The 20,405-nt window shown below is 31.8% G+C and overlaps 1 protein-coding gene across 1 annotated transcript; it reads left to right on the top strand.

Annotated features, from left to right (window-relative positions):
• The first annotated feature begins 892 nt into the window (after nt 1-892).
• LOC123229102 (phosphatidylinositol 4-phosphate 5-kinase 1-like) lies at nt 893-5,358 on the top strand. The gene is made up of 8 exons (XM_044654686.1): nt 893-2,407; nt 2,486-2,650; nt 2,740-2,905; nt 3,046-3,156; nt 3,264-3,457; nt 3,573-3,703; nt 3,807-3,900; nt 4,480-5,358. The coding sequence occupies exons 1-8, from the start codon at nt 1,242-1,244 to the stop codon at nt 4,787-4,789; spliced, it is 2,337 nt and encodes a 778-aa protein (XP_044510621.1). The 5' UTR covers nt 893-1,241; the 3' UTR covers nt 4,790-5,358.
• The last annotated feature ends 15,047 nt before the right edge of the window (nt 5,359-20,405 follow it).

Raw genomic sequence — 20,405 nt, 5'->3', positions numbered from 1 at the left:
TTTTTATAATTATTAATTCTAAAATTAATACATTTTTGGATGTGATTTTGATATATTACACTTAGGGTATGCTTGATTTGGGTGATTTGTATTACTAGAAGTGAAAAATTATTAATGTAGTAATTACATTATCTCTTATATTATTTATTATATTATTATTGATAATAAAAAAATACTGATATATTTTATTATTGATAAACTAAATATAAAAATATTAATAATAAAAAATAGATTATCAAAATAATATTTTATATTAGTAAGCCAAAGACCATATTAATCGATTTCACTTTAATTGCATTGCTTCATAATGATTTGTTAGGTTAATAATTTTGATTTATTTTTATAATTATAATCATAAATTTAATATAAATTTAAGATGAAAAATATATTAATATAATTTTGAGATCAAATTATTATTCAACTTTCATAAAATTACAAAATCAATAAAAAAAATATTTTTGTCTATTGATAATATATGAGTTACTTGAAGATGGGTAACAAATTTATACATTTTTTATTTTTAGTGAACAAAAAATCATAAAAAAGACAAGCTTTAAGGGAAAATATAATTCTCCCTGAAAATAATATTTCGCCGGTCACCGGTACGAGCAAATATGGAGGCAGGGAAGACAACACAAAGCCCAAAAACATGGAGGATGGGTATATTTGTAATAATATACGAAGGGCAAAAAAATTAGGCAGAAAATTTACATAAAAATACCCTCTTAGTTCTTAGGGCATTCCGTCACGTCACGATGAAACCAAAACGGGGAGTGGAGGATATACTCGTACAGGTAACACACAATTAAAAGCAACCGAGAGAAAAGGAAAGAGGGCATAGTTGTCATAAAAAAAATTAAAATATAAAGCTGAGCTGATGCGGCATATTACCTTGCCTTGCATTGTAGCAACGTTCCCTAGGGAAAGCCGGCTCGTTAACCTTTCGTATCTCTCTTCCATCTATAGAAATTTTGTTTTTATTTTATGTTTTTTCTGTCTTTGTTTCTCTCTATCTTCTCCGCGCTTGTGTTTTTGAGGTTTCAACGTATTTTCTGCCGAAACGCCAAGCACTAAAGAGAAAGAAAGAAAGTAAGAGAGAGAAAAGAAAATTTCAGAGAGATTAAAAATCAAGCTCAAAATTGTACTGTTCCGTCGGAAAATGCCTACACCCTGCGGCGGCAACGCCATAGAAATATTTTAAGTAGACCAACACAATCTGACTTCGAGAACGTGTTTTTTATATGCGCGTTTATGAGACGGGGAAAATGTACGAAGTAATATTGCTCGAGCAACCAAACGACGCAGTTTGTAACATTAAGAAGAAAAAATCCGAAGAGGATAATTCTAAATGCACTGACCTCAAACCAGCTGTAGCGTCCATTCCCGTAGTCGGCCGTAGTCGATCCCAAGCGACCACTCGCCGTGTGACACCTACTACGATAACTAACGCCGTGATTAACGGCGAGACGAGCTCAACAAGTGGAACCGGAATCACTGGCACTGTAATTGAGAAGCCTCTACCTAACGGGGATCTGTACATAGGAAGTTTCTCCTGTAACTCCCCGCACGGATCGGGTAAATATTTGTGGACGGACGGTTGTATGTACGAAGGAGAGTGGCGAAGAGGTAAAGCGTCAGGTAAAGGCAAGTTCTCATGGCCGTCGGGTGCTACTTTTGAAGGTGAATTCAAGTCGGGTCGGATGGAAGGCTTCGGTACCTTCACTGGATCCGACGGAGACTCCTACCGTGGGTCATGGAGTTCCGACCGCAAACACGGCTACGGCGAGAAACGTTATGCTAACGGCGACTTTTATGAGGGATGGTGGAAGAAGAATCTTCAAGACGGGCAGGGGCGTTATGTATGGAGGAACAGGAATGAATATATTGGGGAATGGAAAAACGGTGTGATTTCCGGTAGAGGAACTTTGATCTGGTCTAACGGAAATAAATATGACGGGCAGTGGGAAAATGGCGTCCCCAAAGGTGACGGAATTTTCACTTGGCCCGACGGCAGTTGTTACATTGGAAGAGATGTTCAGTTACAGCAGTTAAACGGCTCGTTTTATCACGGCAACAATGGGAAGGAGCAAAATCTAATGGTGTCTTCTTCTAGGAAGAGATTGTCTGTGGACAGAGCACGAGGTAGCTTGACGGAGAAGAACGTGATTTTTCCAAGGATTTGTATATGGGAATCAGATGGTGACGCTGGAGATATTACATGTGATATTATTGATAATGTGGAAGCATCCATGATTTACAGAGAAGGATTAGGGTTTGATCGAGATTCAATTAGACAGTTCAGGAAGGGTCCCTGTTGTTTCAGTGGAGAAGTGAAGAAACCAGGCCAAACCATTTCAAAAGGCCACAAGAATTACGAATTGATGCTTAATTTGCAGCTGGGTATTAGGTAAAATTTTTCAAAGCTGGTTGCTAATGAGTGATTTTTTTTATCATTTGTTTAATAACTTAGTTCTTGTTTTGTTAGATATTCTGTTGGAAAACATGCTTCGATATTGCGAGACCTAAAGCCGAGTGATTTTGATCCAAAGGAGAAGTTCTGGACGAGGTTTCCACCTGAGGGCTCCAAGCTTACACCGCCTCATCAGTCAGTTGAGTTTCGGTGGAAGGACTATTGTCCCACGGTGTTCAGGTATTGGTTTGTAAATTGCCCAGGGGCAGGGTTTTCTTTTTCTTTTTTTTTTGGGGTTTCTCATAATAATATCATTGTAATTGGGTTAGGCGTTTGAGGGAGCTTTTCCAAGTGGACCCTGCTGATTACATGCTAGCTATATGCGGAGATGATGCCTTAAGGGAGCTTTCTTCTCCTGGGAAGAGTGGAAGCTTGTTCTACGTTACACAGGATGATAGGTTTATGATAAAGACTGTTAGGAAATCTGAAGTCAAGGTAGTTGCCTCTCTTATCAATTCCCTCTGGCAATTTCATTTCATTGACCAAATAAGCTATTGGTTGATTTAGTTTTTTCAGCATACTACTTTGAATAATGTGGCATCTGGCTAGGTCTGACTTTTGTTGTTGATATGCAGGTGCTTATTAGGATGCTTCCTAGTTATTACCAGCATGTGTGTCGGTATGAGAATTCTCTTGTAACTAAATTCTACGGTGTGCATTGTGTTAAACCTATTGGCGGCCAGAAGGTATGTTTTGAGTGATGAATGTGAATTGTTTTATTTGTTCTTTCTCTAATAAAAGCTGGTGTATATATCTAGTAAGCTTTTTTTTTTTTTTTTTTTTTGGAAAATAGACACGGTTCATTGTTATGGGCAATTTGTTTTGTTCGGAGTATCGAATCCATAGACGGTTTGACCTAAAAGGATCATCACATGGCCGCATGACAGATAAACCTGAAGGGGAGATTGATGAAACAACCACCCTGAAGGACTTGGATCTGAATTTTGTGTTTCGTCTTCAACAAAATTGGTACCAGGAGCTTATCAAGTAAGTTTGAAGTACATGATTTGTTTGATTTTTGGTATTTGCATGATTGCATCACGTGAATTTCTTAGTCTACCCTTCTGATATTTATTGCATTGAAATGATAAAATTTTGATAGACAAATTGAAAGAGATTGTGAGTTCTTGGAGGCTGAGAGGATCATGGATTACAGTCTTCTGGTTGGTCTTCACTTCCGTGACAACACTACAGGTGACAAAATGGGGTTGTCACCATTTGTTTTGCGCACCGGTAAATGACCATTCTACTCTGCCATTTTGAAATAATTTCTGAGTGGGTTAAACTTTTGCGGCAATTGGAAAATGAATTGAATATAGGCTTTTACACCATGCAGGAAATAGGGATTCTTATCAGAGTGAAAAGTTCATGCGTGGCTGTCGCTTCCTTGAAGCAGAGTTACAAGACATGGATCGGATTTTATCTGGCCAGTATGTTCTTTTTTCGTCTTCTCTGGTTTCTTACTGTTCAGCCAATAATTTGTGCTGATGTGAAATTTATATATGACTTTAAGCAATCTAATTTATGGGGAAAAACCCATTGACCTAAAACTTCAATAATATTTTTTCCTGTTGGCTTTTTCATCTTGATAATTTTTCTTGTCACTAACAATTGGAAGACATGTTGTAATTGGACTCTTTCTATTTGTTTTGATGGAATTAAGGTAGATAATAATTTGTCATTGAATTTGATAATATCCTGTGGAACAATTGATAATGTTTTGAGTTGTCTTGATTATTTTGTTTGGTAGTTAATAAGAAACACTTGTTTGTGGGCCATATACAACTCGTAACCACATATTCAATTTGGTATTTGATTGTATTTGTATTTTGATCAATTGGCCATTATAAACATATATTCCAGATTCATGTGTTCAGTTTTTGCTTTTTTATTTTGACCAATTGGCTATTGTAATGGTTGAAAAGTTTTTAAGGGAATGTGAATATTTAGAAAAATATTTTCGGCAAATACTAAGTGCTGAGTTGAATTTGAAATTTGTTCTTTTTCAGGAAACCCTTGATCAGGTTAGGAGCAAATATGCCAGCAAGAGCAGAGAGGATGGCTAGAAGGAGTGACTTCGATCAGTACACCCAAGGTGGAGTTAGCCATTTGACCCCTTCACACAGTGGAGAGAGCTGCGAAGTGGTCCTATACTTTGGGATTATTGATATATTACGGGACTATGACATCACCAAGAAGCTAGAGCATGCATATAAATCCTTACAAGTTGATCCTGCTTCAATATCAGCTGTTGACCCCAAACTTTACTCAAAGAGATTCCGGGATTTCATCAGGAGAATTTTCTTTGAAGATAGGTAGCCATCAGTTTGAAATTCAAAGCAGGGATCACTTTGGATTAAAGAAATTGGCCATTGCAAAGATCTTACCCTTGTAGAGAAAATTGCTGGGAATTATGCTGTCCCTGGTTTTGGGTTAACAGATATTTTGTCAGCCAGACATGTAGCCACTGCAACTGTGGTGGGAGAGCTCGGGGTTGGTGGCTTTGGGTGGGTTGATGGCTGAATTGTGAGGATCAGCCATAACTGTTGATGGGGCAGGTGCTTGTAACTTTCAGAGGGGAGGGAAATTTGAATCTTGATTTCCTTTTCTCTTTTTGAAATATTTATTTCTTAGGTGAAAATTTTGTGGGTACCAAGGAATGGGAATTGTGAAGATTTGAAAGATAGGTAAATGTTTCCGAGAGTAAAAGATTCAAAATGGGAGGAAGACTTGCAATAAAAAAGTGTACAGTCTATAGAAATGATGATAGTTTATGGAATTTCAGGAAATTTTTGTTGAGATGTTTTTAAAAAACATTTGAATCTACTTGCAGGGGAAGGGAGGTCCCATTCTCCAATAGGATCCCACTTCTTTTTATCTGTTGTGTATGGATTGGCTATCTGTGTAGCATGGAAATGGGGTCATCACTTTTCTTTTGCAGTGAAAGGGAAGGAATTGGGCAGGTGGGTAGACTTAACAGCATGAAAAGTAGAGAAAGCACGGGAAAGATGCACTGATGTTTCTTGTTCTTCCCCACTTTGTTTACTCTCTCTTTTTACTGTTCTTTCAAATTTTTAATTACTTTTTAACTTGCTTTAAACACGACCCATCACCAATTAATGAAATTACTCTTCAATCCAATTACCATTTCCTGTAAATTCCGGTCCCTTCTACACATCTTACCAAACAATTTTGAGGAATGTACGTGGATGCCTCTGCGCCCTGCCTTGAGGGGGATATTTGTCAATATACTCTATAATTGAGACTCGTGATAAGGGTAAGGTCAAATAGAAAGAGAGTCTGGGATGGCACCTTACCTCTGCTTGGCAGTGAAATTTGTTTCTCTTTCGGAAGCGGGACCTTCTGTTGACTGGTTCCCCACACCCAAGGCACGCCTCTGTCACCACTGCCCTGCTAAACTAAATCTATTTCCCTATAATATTATTATTGTTACTATTTATCTGTTTATCTAAATTATTCCATTATTTCTTTCTAATCAAAGTCAATTAGTCAAATTAGTACACCTAGATCTATGATTTTATTTTAAATAAAATTACGTATATAATAAATTATATAAATTTATTTATATAAATTAAAATTTATAATTAAATGATATAATTATTTATCCTTTTAAATTTGAACATCCCTTATGCGTAGGAAAGTAATTTAACAAACCATAGATTAAGAATACTTTTTACAATATATGAACTGCCCTCACTTTTTTTCTCTTTCTCTTCCATCGCCCATCCCCTTTCTTTCTTTTCTCTTCCAAGTTTCACCTCCCTTGTTCTCAACTTCGCCCTCTTTCACGTAATTGTCCTACCTCTGTTGTCTTTTCTTACGGTTGAATTTAAGCAAAAAAAAGTTTAATTTAAATAAATTTAAAATGAATTTGTCAAACACAAATTTAAACTCGAGTCTCAATTGTTATATATAAGAAGATCTAAACTCATCATAAATCTAAACTTTAGCAATGAGTGACACGATTTATCATTTTAAGTAAACAACATCATTTTATTAAGTTAATAAATGATGTCGTTTATTGTATCAATTTCAGTGTTCTACATTTTATGACTTTGTCTCTTCACATTCAAAAATCTAAACGAAAGTAAAATTCTTTCACAATTCTAGTACTCTTCCACCATCGCATATCCACATTCGCAAAGGAAAATAATCTATTGTAAATCAAACTCTCACCATTCACATTACAGTCAACTTTAAAAGCAAGGTGTCATGTTCAAGAGCTCGATTAGCTCTCTCAAGCAAGGTTTTATGTTTGGTGATGACTTAGTGGAGTACATATCAAATCATATTCTCTTTTGACAAGTTATTTCTAAGCAAAGTTGATCACATAAATCAAGGGTATGATATTGATATGATGTCAACGAATCTTAAATTCAAACATTCTCTCTTAAAAATATTAATATTTTATCAATTTTACTAATATCTACGGTCATATAGAATATTTTTCTGTATTAGACAAGTGTAGAATATTGTTGTTGTAAATTAAAATGTGTAATATCATACTTCTTATCGTAGCTACTTATAAAGAGTGTTGCATTCGGGTTATTACTCACTGGTTTTAACCTTAAAAGTGTTCTATATCATATGCACTGCACAAATTTGAGTCATGATTTTGTTATATTTATTTGAACAATGTTATGCGTACATATTTTTTATATAAAATTTATATATATAAATAATATATTATTATATGATAGAATATTATTTTATTTTTAATTTAAAATTTATTTATCATATAATAACATACTAACTATATGTATGAATTGTATATAAAAAATAAGTACATATATTTTTGTTATATTTATTTTGTATAAACTGAATAAATAAATCATTCTTATATCTGTAACATCTATTTATAGGGTATAAAATATTAAATTAAATATTTTAGGATTATAAAAATATTTAAAATATCATACAATTTAAATTTGTAAAGCTGTCGAAATCATCTCTTGATATTATTAGAATTCTATTATAAAAATCACTCTGAATGATAGTTTTTAATAGGACAAGTTATATTACAGTAATACTATATGTAATTTTGGAGTGAAGACCTAATCAATATATAATAAATTAATTGGCTGTCTCATCAAAACTCGAATAAATCTTAAAGCTCCCGTTAATGTTGTTTTTGAATTCTGAATGATTTCTGCATGAACTTGCGCGGCCTCTTTCATTATACAACAGGAAGCATGGTCTCTTTGATTTGTGCAATAGTGTGCATTTACACAGATTATTTCAATTTTATATCTCCTCTCTGAACTTGGAGGAACATTTAGTTGATGTTAGGATTTCCGTTAACTTAAAAACCAAATCAGAATAAAAAGAAAAATCAAGAAACATGACCAGCCGGTAAACTAGAAACCCAAATGCATTTAATTATCCTGTTAGAAGAGCTTTTAGTTTTCTTATCAACCAAACAAACCAAAGAGAAGTCAAAAACAAAGTAAGTCATGGAAACACAAACATAGAGTTGAAGGTTTCTGATTTAAATTTGAATTTATATTATACGAATATAGTTCGATAATATAAATTGTCAGATTTAAAAAGAAACACAAACTAAAGAATGAAATATAGATTGAAATGATTCCTTTCGAAGTTAATAAAACTAATGAAATATTAAAACTTTTAAAAATAATATATGGGTTTAAGGCTTTTACAGATGCTTCCGAAATTACAAATTTATATCTTAACACAATTAAAAGTTTGGCTATGGGAAGAAAGTGATGAATAAATTATAACATGGTTATACATCGTTATCTAAAAGCTGTAAAGGCCGAAGTGAGAAAGAATGGTTCCAGCTCTACTTACGTGTGCCCATAAAACCCAAGTCAATTTTCATGGACAAATGGCCATTAATTCTCTGCGTGTGCCCATAAAACCCATGTCAATTTTCATGGACAAATGGGCATTAATTCCCTAAAGAAACCTAACTTTGAAAATAACAATGTTGTTTTTGTCCTCTCCGGATTGATTGCTCCATTATAGCTGACGAAGACTGCATTCCCTTTGACGTGGAGTGAAACAATTTTCTCGTTCAATCCTAAAGAAAGTTGGTCTTTTTGACATTTTGTCGCATAATCAATCTTATTAATTGAGAAATATAGCCTTTAACATCTACTTACTCTCCACCCATTTAAGGTCCTATTTGTATAGACTTTTCTTAGATTCAATTACTTTGCTGCCCACCAAAGAAGAATTAACCTTTTCCCATTTTTTATTTTCACATTTACTAATTATATATCATCGTGACAAAATTTTATAGAGGTAATTCCATTTGGATTTGGATAGAAGATCTCTTGATCAGTGTATATTATAAAAAGAGTATAAAATCATTTGTATGCCTAACTCTTGGATTTAGAAAACGTTTCGTTTGGATCTTGTGGTGTACTTAGTAAGTCTTATATAAAATATTACAACACACTCATTTAAATAAGGGGTTAGGTTGCTCTAAAACCCACGTTTTCAAAATAATAAAATTATATGTATAAATAATAATATATTATTATATAATTAATATTATTTTATTTATTATTTAATAACATAATGACATGATATTATTTGTATATAAAATTATACACATTATTTGTATATATTTTATAGTATTTACTCTTTTCAAAATGTAGGGTGTTTTGTCTGTGTATAATTAATTCACATGTAAATGTAAATATATACAACTGGAGAATACCCATACTGTACAATTTACATAAGAATAAAATTACGTGCATACATTTTTACATACACAGTTAGTCAATATATATGTTAAGTTATTATGTGATTGAATACTTTTGAATTAAAAATAAAAGAATACTTAATATATAATAAATATAATTATATATTTAATTATATACTTAGAAGTATGTATACATAACATTATTTGTATTTTGAAAACCCTTACACCCATTTTTTTTTTATTTTATCCAATCATTATCCAATCATTTATTAATTACTTGAAGTTCTCAAAGAAAATATGATTTAGAATGGAAGAGAAATGAGTTTTATCAGTCGAAAGCATTTCAACCTCTTAAAGGGGTAGGTTGTGAAAAAGTTGAGTGGCCTCTATTTCCACCAAGAAAAGAAGGAAGCAAAGACTCTCGGTAGTCGCTAGCCCTATTTGTGCTGATATAAGATGTATGTGCAAGTTTCTTGATCAAATGTGAAGTGAATACGAGGGGGAGGACCCCTATTAGATGGTGACAATGGATGATTTAGTTAAATAGTGATGGGGACTATACAAATGCAGGAAGTTAATCGTCCTTTGAATTTTATTGTAATTCAACCACTTATAACCACCCTAACCAGGCTCTGGGCTCCATTCATTTAACCGCAGTCTTGACCCGCTTCTTGTTTTGCTTGGGTAAATTATATTTTCTGATATTTCATTATCATTAGGCCAAGTTTGTTGTGACTTTTGATGCGAGCATTTAATCAATTTTATCGTAACATTTTTAAACTTAACATTTCTCTTATGTTTAAAAAATGTGTGAACATTTGTAAAATTCAACATCTTTGTTAAATTGATCTTATTATCATTCAAAAAGACACGTAAAATCATGATTTTGACTTTAAACTTTTTAATAAAAACTTGTCTTGACAGTTTAAACAGCTCATATACTATTAATTTAACCAGTTATATTTTAGTATCTTCAAATAATGTGAGATGTGCATTCATACGAATATTTCTCTCATATTTTATTAATATGAGATTCACTTAAGGGTTTCACAATCATCCCTATATAAGAGCTGGCATACTTGTTAAGGTTACATTTGTTTTACTTTGCAAAAGAGATGGATTGATCGTAACAAACATGGTGTGGAATATGAATTTAGATTCTAAAATATGTGGTGAAATAGACACATACATGAACAGTTATTCTTTATTAGATACAAAGTGACATCATAAGCATAACTATATATATATATGATGAGGAACATATGACATGTTTGGTTCACCGACAACATGCATTTAGATGATGGAATATTATGAAAAGAACTAGTAAAGCTAGCTAGTCTCCTGGGAATATCATGTTGGCAAGGATTGACAGAAAGGAAATAGAATTCCAGAGAAGAAAGAACATGGAATGTTGTGAATAAGAACAACCGGAAACGTGTAACCAAACAGTCTTGTTTATGATCAGAGCTTACATGATGACATTGATAAGAAATGAAGTGCCCATGCATGGTCTCAAATTCTTAAATGAGGGGCAGCCATATGTCGGGAAAAGCCAGATTCACACCAAACAAATGGCCTGTTAAGGAGGTGACAGCCTCCGCTACATATTCAAATACTTTTATACATGCACCCGTTATAGCCTATCTTCCTATTTCAAGAATTATTGTCTATTTTATATAGTTTCTACTCAGGCTGGTTGGGTTATAAGAATAGTTTGATTAGTAAGAACTATAAAGCCTTTTTACAAAGTTCAAAAGAAGATAAGGATTCAAGATCCATTAACGTCAAAGTAAGATAAATCTTTTAAATCATCCGATTCAATTATTATATGTTTAATTATTGAATCTAAAGTTTTGTCTATTCGGATTGATCAATCAAACTTCAATAAGGACAAATCAACTCAAGTGGGGTTTTTTGTCATAAAAGAAAAAAAAATTTAACTGGGTAGGTGAATTGGCTGCCAACATTCAATAATTCCCAATTGTTACAAATATCAGATTATTAAAATTTGTTAACATATATTGAAATTTTAGTGAATTGAAGACGTGATTTCCACTTAGAGGTCACTTACAATTGAAATAAATTAAAGAAAAGTGAACAGACTAATGAATGAAATCAAAAAAGAAAGATGAATATTGAGATGAGATGAAATGGACAAAGGGAATATACCGAAGGATTTTACACCTGAAAATTGGAAGGAGAATTAGTGAGTCCCTCTTTGGTCGATATTGAAAAATAGAAGATGTAACAATTGGTCTATTTCATTCCCAACATCAGGCTCCACTTAAAGGGGACAACTTCCCAACTAGTTCATTTCCTTTTACTCTTCCCCTTCCATTATCTGTCCATTAATTGCCAAATAATAAAACACATAAACTTTATTCCTACACCTATATGATACAATTCACAACCACCCAAGATGGAATTAGACACCACTGGTCTCAACTTCCTATGACCTTTGAATCCCATTTTTAATAAATTATCTAATTATATGATCAATGTACACGACCATTTCATCCAAAAATATGCAAATTATTTTAGGTTATTTGAAGATTAATATGGTTTACTTATTAAAATGAGAGGTTCTTATTGTTTACTGTATGATTAGGGTATTGGGTATTTGCTTCAATTGTGAGGAGATGCAGTAGCAGGTAAAATATTTAGAGGCTCCACTAGATAGATTGAAATCAAATGTAGCTTTTAAGAAAATAAAACAAGTAAAAGATAAAGAGTGGTATCATATGTCGACATACAGTAAAAACAAAATTCATTTTGATAACGAGAAAACTTCTTTGGAGTTAAATCTATCACACTAAACAAGTAAAATTTTGAATTTTGGTGACTAGTTTCACAATTAGTATACTTAACTTGAAATATAGATTTTTGTTCTCATGCTTGAAATATTTTTCTTTTGCCATTCAAGTAACCACTTGAGGGCAAGCGAGGATTAATAACCCCTGGGCCAGGCTTATGCCCAACTGCTTATTTCTTTTTGGGAGATCCTCCCTTGCTCACAAAACAACTCTACAACAGTGAATAGGAAGCTTTTCTTTCATTGATCACAGTGGCTTCATATTTTTCTCAGTCCATAGAGCGATGAGCTCATAACCCAAAAATCCCCACATTGGACTGCTTTGGTACCAACAGCCCATAATATATTCAAGTCCAATGGGCTTTTCTTTTCTGAATTTAACCAGTCAATAAGAAAGGTTATCTACAAGCCCATATAAACATCTAATAATCTCTAATAGAGTAAATTCTTCTGTCATCTTAACAGAAAGAAAAAAGTAATGAAAGGCACAGGATCTCAGCCTAGCCACAATTCAGTAGGTCCTGTTAACTTCATGACAACAATATTGCACCTGGGTCAGTTTGATTTTATGATAAAATTTGACAGGTCTCCCTGAAACAATAGTTTGGAGTGGTGGTTGGTGGGGAGAATTGAATCAATATGCAAAATATGTGATTGGGCTTGGTTTACACGTGCTACATAAAGTTTCGTCTACTCAACCTGCAACAAAATCCCGTTTCTGTCTTAAATCCCATATGAACTTTCATTTCTTGTCTAGGCGATTTTATTGGATCTCTCCTCACTCTAGATTTTATGTCTATGCATCATCAACTGCGACATTCGGTTGAAGTCATTTCAAAGATATAAATGGATATATAATACTAGAATGGAGATTGTTATTATTTATCAAAATAATGTTTATTTTGGATGGACATGTGTATAATACTTTCAAGGTCTCCATTAATACTCTTAATAAGTTTAAAATACAATAAAACTTGTATATCCACTTTGAATATATAAATAAGTTTACATTTGATATGTGTCATTATGTGATTATATGATTTCGAATTAAAGATAAAATAACACTCAATTATACAATGATATATAAAAATGTATATCTATTTGTATATCTAAAGTGGGTACTTATAAATGTTGCTTATAGACCCTTCACCTTTTTTTGAGTTGATTTCAAATTTGTGAGAAATACTTACTTTTAGTTTAAGTACTGCAATTAACTCAAAAATAAATTATATTATCACTTAAAAATAAAATTATTTATGTAAATAAATTATATAAATTTATCTATATAAATTGAGATGATAACATTTCACTATGATTATATTATCACTTAATTATAAAATTATATATAAATAAATAATATAAATTTATCTGAATAAATTAAAATAATAATATTTAATTCATTAATTTTGAAGTTAAACGAAAAAAAAAAACCCTGATTTGAAGACTTTACTTGAATATCATCTATTTTAACATTGAAGATGGGTAGTCTTGTAGTATATATTTGGGTCCTTGGGCCGACTCAAAATGCCCATTTTTCAGATGGAACTTCAAAGTTCTGTAAATTCCTCACTTGGTATCATAATTGATTGATCACAGACTTAATAAAAATTTTAATTTAATATTTTTATTAGTTATATTGATTATCAGATTTATATAAATTTATGACTTCAGACTTGTATGATGATATATATGTGTGTGTGTGTGTGAGAGAGAGAGAGAGAGAGAGAGAGAGAGCGTCTAGATTTATAGTTAACACCGTTGGTTTTGCACCAACTATTCAGTTCTAACCAAGGACTACATATAAGAAATGGATTAATTGATTGGTTAAAGTAATTGGCTAACGTTTTAGCCTTTGTTGTTATGTGAGAACGTAGACTTTCTATCTACAAAGAGTCTCAAATTCAAATTTCCCTTCAAAGGATGAACCAGTGGTTGGCCTGACGACTGAAAAAACAACTCAAAACATAGGTCAAATACTGAAGATATTTCTATATTGAGCTTGAGTTCCAACTCTACTTTCGGCATATGCAAAAGCCACAGGGATGTTTGCTTCCAAATTGCATAGAATTCTCTTAACAGAAGGAGAGGTTGCAGGCGGCCAGGGATGACAGTGTTAGCAAAATTGGCGAAACATCTTGCATCTCGCAGTTTGCCTAACCATGCAAAACAATACACAGTAGACAGATAGCTACCTCTCATTGATGTTTTGCAGCTTTTATTCTATACGAACAAGAGCCAGGGCTACACACTCTGGGTATTTAATTCCCACCAGATTTAGATAAGAGCCTCTTCTGTGTCATGTGTCATCATTGACCTTAATGATGAACTCATAGTTGGATCTTATCTTCACTTCATAATAAGCTGCTAAGTTTCATCTTATATATTTAAGTCGTGCATTAATTATATATCTTTGTCCTTTCTTTCGACATATATATATATATATATCTTTTCTATCACCGGCGTGAATCCCTCTGCGATTAAGCCGACAGGAGAGAACAGAAGAACAATGATATAAAAGGGTGAAATTTCCAAAACCAATCTTGATTGCAGCGTTTGGAGATTGATCTGAAAAGATGAAATGACAGTTGCCTTTAGGGCGTAAGAAATCCTTCATTCGATGAGAAGGGTAATTATACCCTACCAACATACGACTTTCTAGCTTCCAGAATGAGCAGGATTTCTATTTCAGCTCAAGAATGGCTTGAAATGACAGGCCAATCAGCCCCCTCTCATCATAGAAGCATACAGGGACAAACGCCAACTTCTACCCATCTAAGGTCAGCTTTCTTCTTTTATTAGGTAAGCCAAAAACAAGTAAGGAATAGACAAAATTTTGGAGGACGAAAGAAAGAGAAAGTTCAATCAATAATGGCGTAGTATTAATTTGCCGACTCTGGATATTGCATGGCTCAAGGAAAACATAATGACACCGTAAGATTACAGTACATAAATATGTTTGAAAGGATTGCGGTCTAGTACAGTCCCTTCAAATATCTTTTGGCTACCAACTTCGGAACTCAAAAGCCTCCTTCGTACGTTACACACTTAATGCTGCTGTTCCACAAGATAAACTCTAGGTTAATGACGGTAGACGACTCAGTAAAATCAATTGTGCGTGAGACTTTTTATCTTCAGAATTTCGACCAAAGCAACCAAAACTTGTGTTAGTATATATACACTCTTAGTGATACATATAGTCTTTCAATGACGTGTCAAAACCAATTAGGCAGGCTGAGTCACATTTTATGCAAAGTGAGCAGGGATGGCACGTAGAGATGCAGGGTCAGGATGGGGGAGGGAATAAGACATATATCAACGTTTTTATTAGAAAAATTTTTCCCTATTAATATAAAAAAATTTAAACTGAAATTATCATTTTTAAAAGAGAATACTTTATTTAAACAACATATTAAAAACAAAACAGTCGAGTCAAATAGATTACATGTATCATATTTATCTAAAACTATAGTGTTAATCTTATATATATCATTTAAATTCATTGCACATGCCAACTTAGTGAAGTCTCTGAGTACAATGTGCCCTCGAATGATGACAATACCCTTGTCACTTGCTATAAAAACTAAGAGGTGAACAATGGTAAGGATAGTTGCTTTTTCTTTTTAATCTTTTTTAAAGTTCAAAGAATACATTGTTAGAGTTTTATTTAGAATTTGTCTTAATATTTTTAGACTTAAACACTGAAAGGAAGAACACTTTTGTAATTGTTTGTTGGGAATATATTGTTAAAAAAAATAATAGTAAGATCACAATGTACCTAGGTTCTGTTTATATAGTCAAACGATTTTAAAAATCTTTTTGTGTCACCATTCTATAGCATTGCGTTTCCTATATACAATCTTCCTCCATTCTACTTTCACCACAAATCTCATATAATATCTCTGGATTATTAAGTCATTGCATTGATGTAATTTTTCACATTAAAATCTTTGACACTAGAAGAAAGGCCTTCTAAAAGCTCTCTAAGTTTTTTAGCAAAGTTGATCATTTACTTCCTTGGCTTTTCTCTAAAGAAGCATTCTCTATAGGTCAATCTACTAGGCATACCTCTAGAAATGCTACAATTGCTTATTACATGAGTGAGGTGCAATAAGTAATTTTTGCCTATACTGAAATGGTTGTTATCGTGACTAAGTCGCTCATCTATATGAGTAGTCTACTTAAGCAACTGAAATCTAATATACGATCGATTGAAAACCAACTTGTCACACCCAAGTTAGAGGCCCAGTTAAAGGCAACAATTGGCAACCTAGCCAATATTGTTGAGACAACTGACATCTCATACATGAAATAACTCATGTCTATATCGACGTGCAAATTTAAACTTACATTAATAATAGATATCCTTTACAACTACTCATTGCCTTCACTAGTAAAGACAATGTTAGAAAGCTTTTGAGCACACGACCTCAACGCTTGTTTGACATATAGCGCATAATTTATTCTAAAAAATTGCATGTAGCACCCATTGTTACTATCAAGACATCCCCTCAATGGGTAAATCATGATCTAAGTTGCATTGCCATTGACCTGCGATATGCAAATAATAACTCATATTTTCGATGTGTAGAGTATATCTCAAACCACTAAAAAAGGCGTCATTTCATAGTGTGGAAGCATTCTCTCTCACTTGGAAGCATGTGATAATAACACATATAATTATACCCAAAAGGACATTTTATTAATATTTTTAAATCTTCCATTTATTACTAATTTGAATTAAATTCTTTTAAATTTATGATCATGTTTAATCAAATATCTTTAAATTAAGTTTGAACCCAAGTTTGATAATATAAAATTTTTAAGTACCTTGTTTAAAGTTTGTTTGAGTCAAGTTGACAACCACCTCTTTTTATTAGGTGTTTAATTTAACGAAAGAAATTTAATGCAATTGTATTATCATTTTTTTCTGTAAGGATGTTACATTAACTATGGTCCTCCCTAAAGAAACCCTATTATTTGTTGGTGAATATTTTATTATAATATATTTGGTACTATAGTCCGATATATTATTAAGATATTATTTACATAATTTATTATGATTTTATTTTTTTGTTTTATAATATAAAACACGTCTCAACAGTTTAAGGAGTTTACATTATTCCTAAGTAATGTATAATATATACTCATACCCAATATCACTTCTATACTTTGTTATTGTAAAATTCGGTTAAAGGTGTCATAATCATCTCCTTTGTGAGCTTAAGGTTTTCATTGAGGTTTGAGCCATATCACTTAAAAGGATACGAGAAATGACTTTTGTAATATCTCTTATTCAATGGTTTAAACTATTATCAAGATATTATCTATTTTTGATATATAATCTTTTATGAGTTAGTTTGTTATCTTTACAACCTAAAATAAACCATGATAGTCTAAAAATTTTATAAATTATTTAAGTAATTATATCTTAGTATCTTTAAATAATGTAAAATAGACATATATATCTAACATTTTTTTCTTTATTTTACCCACATTCAGTTCGTCTACAGTTGCCACAATTATTTGTAAAAATTGAAAAAGATGTATTTTTTTAGTAATGCTTTGTCATGTATATTATATTTAAAGTGTTTATCTCTCGATGAAATTCTTCATTTTTTTAAATCAGATTTATGTCGGTTGACATTTTAGAGGAGAAGAGAGAGACCGCTAAAGCATGGTAGTGCGTCAGAAAAGTTTTATTATAGGATTTGAAGTTAGGGATAGAAAATTAAACCTTATAAAAAAATATAATTTTTTAAAACTTAGTTAAAAGGAAATATTAGTTTTAAGATTTTGAGTAAAAAAAAAAGAAAGATTATATTTTAATTTATTTTTAATATTATATATAGTTAAATAAATTTTGTAAAGGTAATGGATAAAAGCTTTGACTTAAAGCAAACTTTTGGGTGAGAAATAGTCGTTCGGCCAATATAATATTTAAAAAAAAGGGGCGGTGTCAAACAGTGATCCTCCCTCTTATCAGCCGCCAAAGCTGGCTTTGCTTGGCCTTTGAATGGAGAGCACATTAAATGAGTCATCTACCCATTCCAGTTTTCATCATTACTCTGAATTTATTTCCAGAAAAGTGAAAACTTCTTCCGCAAAAGCAAACACTGCTCACTGAATCCCTTGCTTATGCCATCCGTCCAGAATATAAATATATATGTATATATATATACGTTACCCATTTTGGCCGAATGACATTTTTTTTCCCAGGGTCTGTTTAAACGACACTTTTCAACCTTTACGGCAGAAACAGAGAGCAGGAGAGGCTTTTGAATGACATGCCAAATGTGTTGATCTATTATCTATTCGATCGCGTATTATACCTTTTATCATAAATTTAATTTTTGATATTATATATTATATTATAAGATATTATTTTAAAGTATAAAATATTATAAAAATAATAAAAAAATTCAATCTACAAAAGATTTTGATAAGAAAATTAGAATTTTTATATTATATTTATATTATATGTAACAATGATAATATAAAGTTTATATGTTGTTTCAATAAATAAAATATATAAATATGTAAACTATCTTAGATCTTGTAAGTTGATTTAAAGTTTAGAAGCTTGAATCACTAAAATAAGTGATTTCTTGACTTGCATCCTTCAAAAAAAAAAATAGTGCTTTTCCCAACGAAAGAAGAAGAAGAAGAGAAAATATATTATTTTTCTACATTTTTCTCTCTTTTATTAAACTAAAATTTGATATTTATCAAGTTAAAATATGTGTTCAATTCTCATTGGTTGAGAATTAAGAGAAATTAGAATTTGACCCATATTGAATAATTTATGCCCAAAATTATTCATTATAACTTTCTAAACAATTTAAAATATGTAAAATGACAATTTTGCCCCTTTTCCGAATCTTATTCGAAAAGCATAATTTTTATTCTTAGAAAGTGCTAGCGGATCATAGATAAATGTTTTCAGTTTCATAACACAATTTTCTTCCTTGAAATATGGGTGTAACCTTCAAAGTTCATAGTGACGTAGCCGTGGGCCTCATATCGGACGATACGTTTCATTATATTATTGTATAACTTAAAACTGTCGTTAACCAATATATTTTATTTTCCACTACAAAATGAAGCTCTTACTGATCATGTGGTCTCATCTAGCAATATCTCATGACCCTTACATCACAATGAAGTACAAGTTTCACATAATATCAAATGAATATTTCTTACTCACACTTATCATGTAGTCAAATCCTTCCGTCATTACATCCTGATTGAACTTGGATTCATGGAATGTCAAAATCCAATATTTAATCTTTTTGAATATCAAGTCATACATCATAACGTGCCACATCGAAACTCTCTTCATGTGGTCTTTTATTTATATTGGCCAGTGTCTTAAATTTTCATATTTCTAGATATTCGTATGAGAACTCGAGAGCGGTCGAGCTGACGAATCCCTGTATGATCATTACTTGTCCTGTCGCTCAAGCAACATATGATTAAAGCGACTTTTGAACGTAACATGATCAGCCTCGTGGTATACACCGTTAAACCATACATTCCGGAACGAAGTACAACTGTGATATCTCAAGTTAAAAGATCTATACACTAGTATGATTTACGATGTATCATTGACTACATATTAATACCCATGTGATCATCGTTCAGCAGTCATGTTCAATAAACAATATAATATAATAACTTTTGATCAGTTCTCTAGCCATCAAATGATTTCATTGTTTACTCGTATATATATCTACCATGTTTAATATCATCCATTGATATACTGTGGTGATATAACACACACCTACTATACAATACTATTGCCCAAATAGATTACCTATGCAGGAAATGATTTGATGACGCTTATTAAAACTCATTGAGCTCTTTCACATGTCGTATGCATGTAGCTAATATGAATGTAATATACAACTACAACATAGATATAAAAGTGATATATAAAACATGTGAAGTATGACATAACTCTTCTTTTATTAATAATGTATATGCAAGATATGCAATCCTTAAACCCAATTAAAACGATTGGTTTTTAGGGAATATTCTAACATCTACCATATCATATTTTAAAAAGTATGTCAAGCAATTTTAAAATTTTTTTTAATGTATTTTTATTATATTATTATTTTTTAAAAAATATATTAATTTATATTAATGATTATATTATATTATATAATATGTATTTTTTGTATTGTATATTTGTTATATTTTGTTTTTTTTTAATCTTAAACACTTATTATATTATGTAGGATTAAATTTGAATCGAGCCAAATTTAAGCTCGAGTTTGACTCAATTTGTATGAAACTGAATTTGAGTTTGAGCTTTGCTTGTTTCAAAAGAGTCAAGCTTAAGTTTGGTTCAAATCGAGCTTTTAACTGACTCGTTATTAAAATGATGTCGTTTTAATATATATTGGTGGAAACGATATTCTTTTGTA

Source organism: Mangifera indica, chromosome 11 (assembly GCF_011075055.1).
Source record: "Mangifera indica cultivar Alphonso chromosome 11, CATAS_Mindica_2.1, whole genome shotgun sequence".
In the NCBI taxonomy this organism is placed as follows: domain Eukaryota; kingdom Viridiplantae; phylum Streptophyta; class Magnoliopsida; order Sapindales; family Anacardiaceae; genus Mangifera; species Mangifera indica.
Note: the sequence above shows the minus strand (reverse complement) of the source record. Positions and strands in the feature narration are given on the sequence as shown.